Source organism: Artemia sp. Qi Xiang Cuo, chromosome 20, assembly GCF_049724085.1.
Source record: "Artemia sp. Qi Xiang Cuo chromosome 20, ASM4972408v1, whole genome shotgun sequence".
NCBI classification, from domain to species: domain Eukaryota; kingdom Metazoa; phylum Arthropoda; class Branchiopoda; order Anostraca; family Artemiidae; genus Artemia; species Artemia sp. Qi Xiang Cuo.
The window spans coordinates 19,659,384-19,673,201 of NC_142813.1; the positions used below are offsets into that span (position 1 = coordinate 19,659,384).

At 38.7% G+C, this 13,818-nt stretch overlaps 1 protein-coding gene across 3 annotated transcripts in view; it reads right to left on the reverse strand.

The window, feature by feature from the left end:
* Positions 1–480: 480 nt before the first annotated feature.
* The window catches only part of Sfxn1-3 (Sideroflexin-1-3), a 33,552-nt gene continuing 20,214 nt past the window's right edge, over positions 481–13,818 (reverse strand). For all 3 annotated transcript variants that reach the window (XM_089105772.1, XM_089105773.1, XM_089105774.1), the window contains exons 6-7: positions 10,790–10,974; positions 481–728 (exon numbers count right to left, since the gene is read on the reverse strand). In XM_089105772.1, the coding sequence (XP_088961898.1) occupies positions 669–728; positions 10,790–10,974 (245 nt within the window). In that variant the 3' untranslated portion in view covers positions 481–668. The remainder of the gene's footprint in view (positions 729–10,789; positions 10,975–13,818) is intronic.

Below are 13,818 nucleotides of genomic sequence, written 5' to 3' on the forward strand. Positions count from 1 at the left end.
GCTTGTCTACGTCAAAATGTCTAAGTGGGTGTGTCTTCTGTTTCCGATGATTTGACTTCAATTTCAGTATGGGGACTACCAATTCGTGATCTAAAACAACGTCGGCACTTACTAAAACTTCAAACGTCTTTTAAGCTCGGCCGCCATCTCCAACGCATTGGAAAATAATCGAATTAATTTTTGCTGGTTCTATCCGGGGATGTCCAAGTGCATTTATGGACATTTTTATGTTGAAAGTGCGTATCACCCATCAGAATAATCTGGAAGGGGACGGAATTTTCGAGGTAGGGGATACGCCTAGCACCAAAAATTCTTAACGAGGCATATAATCAATGCTAGGAACTTCTATGGATGGGTTTAATTGGTATGAAAAAATAAGAACAGAATATTGAGATTACTTACGGTGAAAATTAGAGTGTTTATGACTTGTCTATGGCTCAAAGCGCTTATAACTTACAGATTTATGGGGTCATAAACTGATTAGTTAAAACTATTTAATTCTCACCATATAACATTACAAAGTAAAACAATTAAAACTAAAACTCCTGGTCATGACAACAATATTTTCCAACTAAGAATGGCAGCATTCCTGTACCGTAAAGCACAATGATTAAAGTATTGCCTTGGGCATTTTCTTCTTCGAAAAGGAAGCGCGATTAGCGCAGCATCTATAGTCCTTTGTTATAATATACTACAGATGGCGGTGAGGGCAGTTTCGAGATTCTCTCCTGAAATGGAAAAGGGTGTAAATATCCATTTTTATAGTTCATTAAATATAAAAGAAAAGACACAACCTTAGGATCTCGTTTTTTTTTAATCTGCGTCTTCCTACTGTCAGAGCCCTGTCCACAAAACTAGTTGCTTCGGTTACTTCTCAGGCCCTGAAAAGTAACTAAAATAGTTACTAAAACTAACCGAATGCCACAACACATGAGCTTTTTTACCATTAGCTGTTGGTTTTAGACATTAGACAATGGAATTTGGGGTAAGAACATCGTCATTAAATTCAGTGTCTCTTTTCTTATAATATACACTAACTTTCTTCATATACAAACATAAAAGGAACCTGAAACATGGCACGGTAACGACCTTCAAATAAATAGTTTGAATTCACTTCCGTTTCTCTGGAAGAAGCAATGAAACCAAGTTTGCTTGCCTTTTGGTTTCTTTCTGCTAGATATTGTCATTTTCTTGGCAGCTTCAACTACGCCTGAAAATTCCCGACATCTTTTCAACGAAGTTAAACGACATCTTTCGATTTTATATCCTTTTCTGTCAATTTCCTTTACACGACGCGAATGACTTGATCATCGTTGCAATTTTTTTCTAGTTTTCTATCTACTTTTTTTCTCTTACTAATAGCAACTCGTTTTCTCTCTGTTTTTTTTTTCTTTCTACTCCATCCGAAAAACTTTAGTCACATATTTCTTTAGGTGTTTATTTTCAAGGTAGACCATGTATTAATGTCAGGAAATATTATTATAGTCAAGAAGCTCTCACGAAATTGGTACAAATTCTCTTCGATTTCCTAGTTCTTAGCAGGGTCAGAAATTAGTAGCTTTCCTTCGAGCATTCTTAAATTGAAGGAGGTGGCATCAGTCAGAACATTGCTGAATTTTGAGTTGGCTCTTTTGAAATCGGCCTTGCAATTTTGCAGGGATAAACTGTACTTAACTATAGTGACGTGAGGTACTTAGATACACAATAAACATGTCGGAGGCGAAGAAAATATTTCAATATTTTTGGTTTTCTATGTAGCAGTCGTCAACTCAAATACAAGCTTTAGCAGCAATCACTCATCGACCCTAAACCGAAACTGAACCTGATCTAGCCGTGACAGATTTTTAAGAATAGTTAGTACTTAGCTGAGGCATTGCCCGACTCATCGTGCACAGATGGACCTCAAGACTTTCCTAATGGAACATTTTAGTAAAGTTAGCAACCTTGGTCGACAAATAAGGCAATCAGCAAAATCAAAGTAGTCTTTGCAAGTAGATTTAGCAATAAAATAATTTCTTAATTATCACTGGATTTCACTGGCTTTTTCTGCATTGAAAAGATGTGCATCAGAAAGAACTCAATCAGCTCATCTAACTGTTTAAGGAACTTCCTCGATGATCCCCAGAAATTGGCATATCAAATTATTCAAAAACAAATATTAAAACAATGGACCGGCAGCCCAAGGAGATTTTACAACCCTCTACAAGTAGAACCAGCTGAGCTTGCACATACTCAGTGCTTTCCACCTTATGTATGTTAAGCTATCGATTGCCAATCTTTGACACAATTCAAACTTTTGCAACAAACTTCGTAAAATGCTGCCTCATAACGGTTCCTTATAGATACATACCAGCTACCCATAAATCTTCCTGTTCCACCCCCCTTTACTTAACCAAGTATAGCTGAAATTAAAATTCCTCAGCGCCAATGCCTTCCACGTCACAAAAACAATAAAATCTTCAAAGATAAATTAATAATCGAAGGTGCCAAAGCTGGATATCAAATCGAAGCGAACCAGTTTTATCGTGACCTTTGCTAGCATACTATAACAGTCAAAAGAACAAGCCAGATAAGCAGTCAAAATTCATTTGGATATTTTGGGAAGATCTTCGTATGACCTTGCATACAACAACAAAAAGAAACGATGAAGTTGGAACTGTAAAAGAATTAACCATTTGAAAAATCTAAATCTTCCTTTTATTACTTATGGACATCAACAAATTTAATCGCAGAAGAATAAGCGATTTCAAGTTATTATTTCAAATTGTCTGCATATTGCGCGAAACAAGTTTATTTCGAAGCTTATTCAACTTTTGTTCGACTGCTCACTGATCTGATAAAACTCGCAATGTCAACAAAAACAAATCTTATTGGAATCAACAAACTGAATTATAGAAGAATAAACAAGGACTTCCACCATAAGCGGTTACTTCCTGTGTCCCCAGGGACGTCCTCTTTGGGGGATGGATTATTTTTGTTAATGAAATTAATTTGAATAAAAAGAAGCACTTTTTTAACAAATTTTTAACTATTTTTTCAACGAATAGTCTATTCTTCTGGAAGAATTGTAGCATAAAAAACATAACAATTTTCTGATTTCAACAGATCAGAACTATGTAGCCCCATGATCAATTTAATCCTGGGCATCTAGACATAGGATGGAGGCGGCTGGAGTTCGTCCGGAATGAGACAGACTATGTTTGCTGACCACGTGCCTCTGGATATGTGGTTTCCCCTAACTCAAGGCTCCATGTTAATGGGCAGCCTCAACCTTTTTAGGTGGGTGGAGCCCACCCGAGGGACTCTCAGTATATAGGCAAGTCCTAGATCTAATTAGATCCCAAGCCTAGGGTCGGTTGGGCCTGCAACCCTCCACCCGAAAATTTTACCGCAACGAAAAACGATGATACTGCCTCGGATGACATATCCCCCCCCTTTACCTTCCACGACCCCAGCATGTCCCTGGGCCGATTTTAGACCATCGAATGAACCTTATTGACCAAGGGGAAAGACGACTCGCCACCTGGAACTCACTCATACTCAACTTTCCTGGAGTTAAATCAATGCTTGCCTATGAGCAAAAACGCTTCAATATAGCTGTGGTTGGTCTTACGGAAACCCACCTTGTCGGAAGAAAGTCTGAGGATATTGGGGAAGGATATTCACCTCATCTGGTCTGGTGACCCAAAAAGCAGGACAAATGGTGTAGGCCTCGCGCTGAACGCTAGACCCAAGAGATGCCTTCTCTCCTATAAACAAATTTCAGATAGAATACTGATGGCTCAGCTCCAGCACAAGCATGGAAAGTGGACAATTATTGTATGCTATGCTCCCACCAATCCTAGTTCTGCGGAAGTGAAGGATCAGCTCTATGTAGAGCTCTCAGCAACCCTGTCTAGAGTACCTCCCCACGACATCGTCACTCTATTGGGAGACCTTAACGTGACGGTAAATGACAGGGAGGGCGTGTGGAGAAATGTTCTTGGCCCTGTGACTCCGGATCCACTGAATGACAACGGACAAAGACTCCTCCAGCTCTGCAATATGCATAATCTGGTTATTTCAAACACGCTCTTTCAGAGACGAGATATACACAAATACACTTGGTATAGTAACGACGGCCAGACAAAGAAGATGATCGATTATGTTATGATCTCGGGTCGCTGGCGCTCGTCGATAACAAATTGCCGGACTTACAGGTCGGCCGAGCTTGGAAACAGAGACCATAGGATGGTAGTCGCCACACTCAGGCTACGCCTGAGAGCACAAGGACAAGAAAGACGGCCTCCCAAGCTTGATCTGAGTAGTCTGGCTACATCTCAGATGCAACAGAAGTATGCTCTCGATATCTCTAACCGGTTTAGCTACCTCCAAGCTCTGGACGACCATGAAGTAGCCTGGAAGTCTTTCAAAGATAACATACTCGATTCTGCTGGCAGTACCATTGGCCACAGCAGACACAAGAATAAACCCTGGATATCCCAGGAGACTCTGTCTGTAATCGAGCTGCGCCGGAAGACCCGTTTAGCAAAGAATATGCCAGAGTAAAGACGACTCAATGGCCTGCGAAATAGCCTAATGCACAGTGACAGAAAGACCTTCGTCGACAAGGAAGCCAGCGATGTTGAAGATACCTCGAGAAAAGGAGGCACCTGCTTTCTCTAAACACACCTCCGCGAGCTGAAGGAATGGAGGACTTCCACCGTGAGCCGTGTTTTTTCTGCTGATGGAAGCATGCCGGATGACAATGCAGGGCAACTCTCTGCCTGGAGCAGTCACTTCTCAACGCTTCTGAATGCTAACGCAGTTGCTCATCCCGACCCTGATCTGATTCAAGCAGTAATGACCATATCCAAGGCTACTTCCTACCTCGTATCGCAACCGTTTACCACCTTTGAGATTCAAAATGCTGTAAAACGGTTAATTAATAATCAAGCCCCGGCGTCTGTGGTATTTCTGCAGAACTCCTCAAGTACGGGGGTGCAGCGATGATTCTGTTGCTCCAGCTAATCTTCTCAGCTGTATGGACAACAGAAAGCATACCGAATGACTGGCGTGCTGGCATCATATTGCCGCTCTGGAAACGTAAGGGCAACCGTCAAATCTGCTCCAACTATCGTGGGATCACGCTTCTCTCCGTTCCTGGTAAACTCTTCGCCATGTCACTCCTGGACAGGTGTTCCACCTTTTTGCGTAGAAAGAGAAGAGTCCAGCAAGCCGGATTCATGCCCGGCAGGTTGCCGACAGAGCAAATGTTAACTATGCGCCAGTTGATTGAGAAGACGCAGGAATTCCACCAAAAAGCGTACATCGCGTTTATGGACTTTAAGGCTGCCTTCGATTCTGTTGATCACCGTTCACTTTGGCTAATACTAAGAACTACGGGTCTACCCAATAAATATTGCTCACTCTTTGAAAAGCTGTATGAGGATACGGAAAGCTGCGTGCAAGTTAATGAAAAACGCAGTCCCACATTCTCGGTGAAGACTGGCGTCCAGCAAGGTTGCACTGCCGTTTCCGAGCTTTTCATAGACCTGCGTCATAGACCATGTTATGACCAGCACGACGAATCGCCTTCAATTCGGTCTTCAGTTCGGAGACCGGTTACTCTCTGATGCTGACTTCGACGACGACATAGCGCTAGTTGCGAGCACCGTCGATAAGATGACCGAAGCTCTCCAGTTGCTTTCAGAAGAAGCCTCGAAAGTTGGATTGAAGATCAATTGGCAGAAAACCACAGTTATGCTCCTTGAGCCCCCGACGTCCCGTTCTACTGTAAAGGAAGTTAACATCGGAAACAACCGAGTAGATGTAGTTGAAGACTTCACTTACCTTGGATCTATTCTGTCGAAGGATGGCTTGATTACAAAAGAGCTTACACCTCGAATTGCCAAAGCTTTAGCACTTGTTGGGAGGCTTAGCAGCATCTGGCGGAAGCCAAACATAAGCCGCTTTACCAAAATGCGCATCTACACTGCGTCAGTCAGCATTGTCCTGCTGTATGGAGTGGAGACATGGCCAGCTGCCTAAACTATCCTAAGCGCCATCGATGTCGCTCAGATAAAACACCTCCAAAGTATCGAAAGACTTCACTGGACTGACTTCGTTAGCAACCAGACTCTCCTATCACGTACGGCTCAAACTCCTTTTTCGACGCAGCTCGCCCAGCGTACTGTTCGGTGGTACGGCCACCTCCTTCGCATGCCACGCGACGCCCCAGCACGGGTCGCATTTGACTTCGACCCCACCCTACACGGATGGAAACGACCCAGAGGACGCCCACCCACTAGGTGGAAAGACAAAGCCAATGAATTCCTCACCCAAGCCCAGATCCCGGTGGAAGAAGCTGCGATCCTGGCAAGCGATAGGTCAACCTGGAGGCGCCTAGTCTCATCGTTCTCTACGCCGAACCCTCGGCAGGAGCCTTAAGTCAAGTAAGTAAGTCAAGTCATCTAGACATAGCAAGGGTTTTGTGCAAGCCTTAACCGAGAGCGTAAATAATACCCAACTATGACACCTCTTTTCCCCATTATGTGTTAGTAGTTTGAAACGGTGGTCTTGTTATAAACTGTCACATGTTTAAGCATTACCTAAAAACAAAAACTGCAAAATCAAAATACACTTTAGAGAATTAGAACATTTGAGCTAAAGAAAACAATCTCGCAGCCAACAAATGACCATTAGGAGAGACTATATTTTGCACTTTCGATGTGCTTTAGGTGGTTAACTTTCCCAAAAAGTTATCTAAGATAACTTGAAAATAAAATCTCTTTAAGGATCTTTTAGAAAACAATAGCATTTAGGTATGATTTCCCATGGTGCTCTAATTAAAATAGGGACACCCATCAAAGAACGTTCATATTTTTATTATAATTTTGCATGACGACTACTTCTGAGAATGAAACACTACAATAATAAAAGAGTGGTACCATTGAATTCCCGATTTAACACTCTTTCCAAATATAATTACCACTACCATATACTCCCTCCCCTCCCTAATAGGGCCAGACATTGCCTTAGGCTTTATACACAACTTCACAAGCAAACACCACAATAACAAAATTCTTACTTATGGTATGCAGAATCATATTTTCAGGAGATTCTTCCATTTTAATCGACGTTTTCCAAGTTTTTCAGTCAGTCTAGGGCTACATCTGGTCCCATTAGGGAATGGGGCAATTATCACTGTAGGGGCCATTATACTTTGAAAAGCGTTAAATAGGAAATTCAATGGTATCGCTCTTCTTATTATTTTAGCATTTCCTTCACAGAAGTAGCACTCATGCAGGATTACTGTTTTAACAGATCACATTGTTTTTCAATATTACAATAATTTAAATGCAATAATGATAAGATGCGAGTGTCTCGCTCCTAGGTCACACGGAAAAATTTCTGCAATGGGTAATATATCTGAGCTGCAACAACAACCAATTTCAATTGTCGTTAGCTTGATACATGATTGTTTCATCATTAAACTTTTTGCCCTCAACACTTGTCCCTTATATATCTTTGGATATATAAGAAAATATCCAAAGAATAATCTTCTTTGTTTTTGTATGGATAAAACCGTCTTATTATCTATTAAACATTGACTGCCCAGGTCGGCAAGTAATTAGCCATTACAAGTATATATTCCTCATGCCTGAATTAATAGGAATCTGGAGTAAGACGAACAAAGTACAGTCAGGGCTTATATAAAAGCTTTAAGAAGAGAAACTTTAAACAATAAAGGCGACTACACTATTCAAATATATGGAATACCTCTATAAGTTTAATATTTATATATGTACCTCTGAAAAGTTTCATTTTCCTCCCTAATGATTTTTATGCGGCAAAACTAGTCGTCTGGATGAGCCATCATATATTATTTTTACTCAATAACAGTATATTCAGATACACAGGGAGACGTAATTAGTGTTCAATCAGTCTGGAACGAAACTTTTCGACCTTCTTGCGTAAAATACTATTTTTCATGAACATATTAATTCTGAATGTCATTTAAACAAGAAAAAAAGAGTTAAAACTCGATTAAAATTGATCAGACATAACTAAAAGATCTTGGAGTTCAAATTAACTTAGCCTGCCTTATCAATAGTAAAGGTCAAGACTTTTACATTACTAACATTTTTAGCCCTTCCCCCCAAAAGAAAAGAAATTTTCCATCCTTTGTCATAGGTTACTAGTAGCCATTGCTGCATTGCTAACAATGATAGGTTACAGATACATTACATTTTTAAAACCAATACCTACCACCTACAATTACTCTCAATTACTTGGACTATCTGTCTTGGCTTTTCTCTGTCTACAATTAGCCATGTCTTGAAGCAACCTATGCAACCTACTGCAAAATACTTGATAACTTCAATTCAAAGTAATTGAGTAATTGTGCCTGGAACGAAACTTTTCGACCTTCTTGCGTAAAATACTATTTTTCATGAACACATTAATTCTGAATGTCATTTAAACAAGAAAAAAAGAGTTAAAACTCGATTAAAATTGATCAGACATAACTAAAAGATCTTGGAGTTCAAATTAACTTAGCCTGCCTTACTCAATAATAAAGGTCAAGGCTTTTACATTACTAGAATTTTTAGCCCCCCCCCCCCCAAAAAAAAAAGAGATTTTCCATCCTTGGTCATAGGTTACTAGTAGCCATTGCTGCATTGCTAACAATGATAGGTTACAGATACATTACATTTTAAAAACCAATACCTACCACCTACAATAGGTAATTAATTACTACCCCTTTACAGTACAGATTCAAGATGTGTTAAGCCATGGGCAAAATTTTTCTTACGGGTTTATATTGATTCACGGTGTTTACGGTGCACTTGCACATGATATAGTGCGTCAATCGTGCTCTAAATTAAACACTTTGTTTTCAGGTTAGGTGTTGACTCCGTTAAACCACAAGTGACAATTTTGCGCTAACAGGGGAGTTTATAATGTAGGCAGCCGGTTTCCCTCTTTAATAGAGTAATTTTTTCTCTTTTTCAGTTTTAGTATCATTCTTTACTTTTATATAAAGATTTTTGTTTGTTCCAATAGACACAGCCTTATACCTACATTAGAATATAAGGCTTTTTGAAATATAATTATAAACACAATTAATCAACCAATCATTTTGTTCATACTAAACACTATTAAAAACGCAAAACGGTTATTCGGCCCAAGATTGTTAGCTTGCTGTGGGCCAAAAATGCAACAATAAAACACTGAAAGAACCATAAACAATATGCTAAAATACAGATAAAAGAGATTATACACTAGAATACAGCAAAAAAAAGGAAAAAGAAAACGGTAGAACTAATAATAATAGCGATCAACAGAATCCAAAAAAGTAGAGAAAAAAAGAAAGACCAAGTCGAAAACTTGAACAGTTAGGAAGGTTTTTAAAAATAAATTTCAAAGAAGAAGAGGGAGATATATCAGTTGGGGTAAATTCAAAAAAAAAGAGAAAAGCGGAGAAAACAAACAAAGGAGAAATAAAAACTACTGGACTAGAACTGCGGAAAGACCCGCAGAGAAACTTCTTTTGCAGAAAGAGATAGAAGGACATCAGAAAGGATAGAGTTCTATAGTACAATGGATCAATAAACAAGAGACATCTGAGCAGCTGTTGATGATTGTTTAGGTAAAGAAGAACTACGTAAAGAAGAAGAATACATACTTGAGCCTGTTCGTGGAAAAAAAATACTTAAGAGACGGTGGAAGTGTACTTAGAAAAGCAGAATGCGCAAAATATAGATTACTTTTACCTACAATAGGATCCAGCGCAGCTATTCCAGTATCACTATATAGATCAGAAAAAGGATATAGCCAAGGGAGAAGAAAAGTAGCCTTCACTGCCCTTTTGAGCTCTTTGAAATGAACATAAGAGATTTGTTAGAACTGCCCCAGACAGAGCAAGAATATGAAAGGTGAGGAAAAATAAAGGCATACTAAAGAGAAAACACAACTGAAGCTTTGAGGGAACATCAGACGCGGGCGAGGTGGAGTCAAGAAACACACCAAGAAATTTCACCGCAGTACCTTGCAGTATAATATCATTCCCGTAAGTCAGGATGATTGTCTCCTGTACGTCACACACACACTATGGGGTCCTGAAATGTATAACAGCCCTCTTACGGATGTTAAGAGCCATGCCATTTGACCAACACCACTTCTTCACTTTATCAAGAAGACCTTGAGCTACATAAGTGGCAGACGATAGGTCCACTCCAGCAATGGAAAAGTTACTATCGTCAGCAAAAAGGACAGGGTGCATATAGGGATGAAGACCACCAACAAGATCGTTACGTTAAAATAAGATAAAAACAAAAGAGGTCCAAGCAAAGAGCCCTGTGGGGCACCTTTTGATACAGGCAAAGTAGAGGAAGGAGAAACATTAGCTGAAACATGCTGAGATCTCCCTAAAAGGTAAGACCTTAACCATTCTAGTGGGACTGCATGCACTCCAAACAATAATAGTTTAGACAAAAGAATTGTGTGGTCAACCATATCAAATGCCTTCGAAAAGTCAAGATATAGACATAAAACACACACACCCTTGTTCAGATTAACTCAAACAAACTCTGTTGCATATGAAATTGCATGGGAAGTAGAGAAAAAGGGACGAAAACCCTACTGATGGCTAGTTATGAGAAAATTTCCTGCAGTGGTATTAGTACTAAATACAAATGAAGAGATTCTACGATACACTACTTTTTCAAAAACTTTAGAGACGACGGGAAGAAGAGAAATAGGTCGATAGTTTAGAATTAGAGAGGAACCATAGTAAAGTCTTTACCTGAAGTTCTGGCTCCAAACTTAAAACTGCTATCGACGATCTTTGTGGAAAGAGGGCGCAGCACATTGGAGTGGCAAAAGTTAAAAAGAGGCCACATAGTCCGACCTGCAGCGGTGCTGCAATGAAGGGGAAACGTGCAAGCGTTCCTTTCTGCTCTAAGTAATTCATCAGCAAGGGCGGGAGTACTAGAAAATAAGAATTCAATTTAGTTTCATTGTTACTGTTACATTTTGACAAATTAAATTGTTTCTGTTTCTTCTCATTGGTCTCTATGTGGTCTAAGTGATGAGTGACGATTTTTTTGATGTTTGATGGAATTGAATTGTTATGATGGAATTGTTTTGAGTTCAAATAAAACATGCTAGAACTAACGAGCTAAAATATTTCCATTATGTATCTCTGCACGAAAAGACAAAAAGTCCACTTCGCCCGCGTCTGATGTTCCCTCAAGGCTTCAGTAGGGTCACTTAAGCCTTTAACTCATACTCATAGCTGAAACTTATATATTGCAAATAATCCTGCGCTTTGACAAAAAGAATGCACTTAGAGTCTTTTGATTTCGTTCAACACCCCCTCAATATTCCCTGAAAGGTTCAAATTAGCACCCTTAGCCTTTTCGGATACCAAGGGTCAAACATGCCCCCTTTCCCAATAATAAAACCTTTCCCTGTAGGCATAGTTATTGAATCTTTCAACTATTATGAACAAAATTGTTACTTCAAAATTTTTATAGGATCGCTGGTCGAGGTATGGGGAGGTGTGGCTAAAAAGGACGTGGGAGAAGCACTGGTTGCCCTGTAATCACTGACACTTAAAGAGGGCATTTGAACCCTCAACTTCCGATCAACTGAGCCCCCTCAGAAGTTTCCAAGACTACTCCTTCAATACAAAGTGTCCTGCAGAGAAAAAAAAACTTACATTGAAGCTATATATCTTATAGCTCCTTACTTACTATGATCAATTATCACTTTAAAAACCATTTTACCATCTACTTTAGGAAGGCAAGATCTTATACCAGGGTCATTGAATAAGTAACAAGAGAAATCGCTGTAGCTCGGAAACGATTTATTAAATTAGTTCAAAACTTTGGCTACTTGTAAGTCACTCCTTTTGTTAAGAGTTCACGACGCTTCGTTCGAATAGAAAGACTTTCTTTTTTTCTGAGAACATCACTGTAATACTGGTTGTTACTGGCTCGTTAATCTTCAGAACAGTCACAATAGGTAGGCTCCTGTGAATTTCACTCTCACTTAAGGCCTGCCATTTGAACAAAAAGTTGTGGACTCTTGACTAAAGGTTTGAGGACTCCTGACTTAAAGGATTCCTGATTTTGGTCCGAAATATATTTTTGCCTGATCCCTTGAAGAGAATGGAGATAAAATTTGTTGGGTTTGGTTTATTCGTAATCCATTCTTAGTTTGTAGACCGAGTTTATTTTCATTTTATTTTTTATTTTCTAGCGTTCTGGCCAAAAACAAAAACAAAAAACAACAACAAAATATTGGAAAATCAATAAGCAAAACTGTGAGAGACGGAAAAACTCTAATGGCATTTTAGCAAACAGGTATATAATAGCCGCATATTTTAAGCTATTTTCCCAGTCTATTTTTTTTGCTGTTTATGAATCGCAGCTTATCCGTGGTATGGATTGAAACGGAATAGAAAAAAAAACAATTAGGAAAATTTTCTAATGATGTTTGTATGTTAATTTCGAAAGTGTAATTAAATGTTTTCGAACACCCACATTTAATAGACTTAATAGTAGAATTTAGAATTTATTAAGACTTATTATTTATATTACATAATGTAAGATAATGTTGTTTTGAAAATAATTTACGAGAATTTAGAGAAATAGCCTAAACTCAAAAATGGCGTCACATTGACACAAAAAATATACAAATTAGTCTTCAAGTGGCACTGATACCGTCTAATATGACTCAGCACCACAATATCTACTGGAGTCAAATATTTTACCTCTTGAGCCGAAAAAATTTGATTCTGCCTCAGTGTAATTTCGAACAGTCCTATGTCAGTGACCGTCATGGTTGTAAACGTGAAATATTAGTGTTACAGATTATTCAAACTAATAAAATTATCAACTTTGTCATGAAAATTCTTCTCTTTAGAATGCAACATTTAAGCACACAGTACTGCGTAGAATTGCAAGGTGGGGTACATTTCTAATATTGGTGAGATAAATAGAATTTGACATCTTAAATAGTTGAAAATGTCTGTGATAATGAAACTATCATTAATGGGATGTTCTGACACACAGGAAAAACGGTTTCCTAGTCTTTAAAAAGACTGCTGGGTCTGAAGCGTCTAGCTGATAGTTTTTCAGTCTAGTGTTTACATTTCAGTTAACTTTTTCTTTTTTTGAAGAAAATATATCAAATAGGCAACAGTAAAGGACTGATGTTTGACAACTGAAATTTTATTTCACTTTTTTTTTTATTTCAGTTGTAATTTTTATTGAACAGCAGAAAAGCCATAATTACGTTTACGGTTTCTCGGCTGTTTTTGCATAGACGTACAACTCCAAGGTCACAATAAAGCATATATGAATCTTAATCATCCCTTTGGTCCCGTTACCGTCAATTATAGATGGATTATTTTACATTAGACGACAGACTACATGCGTTTTGCACTTTTTCTTCCATGTCTCCAGCAAAGGGTTTCCTAAGGCATTTGAAGCAGTTAAATCCGACCATTCAGGGTTGTTCTACAATCTGATTGAATGATTACCTTTGGCGCCACCATCAAGTTCGATAAATTTTGTAGGACAGCAAAAACAAAATATGTTTAGAATGTCTCAATATAATAAAGGACTAGTCTTTGTACAAATGAAATTGCTTTACCCATCCAATACACAGCAGAGGAATCAAAAGATCCGTTTTCCAACTACGTATGTGAGTTAGAGAAGAGACTATAATGCACTTGGCAAAGATATTAGCTGTTAAACAGTTTGAAAGCCAATGAGAGGTGAAAATATAACAAATCCATCAATAGCGCTTGCTTAGATTGAGGTT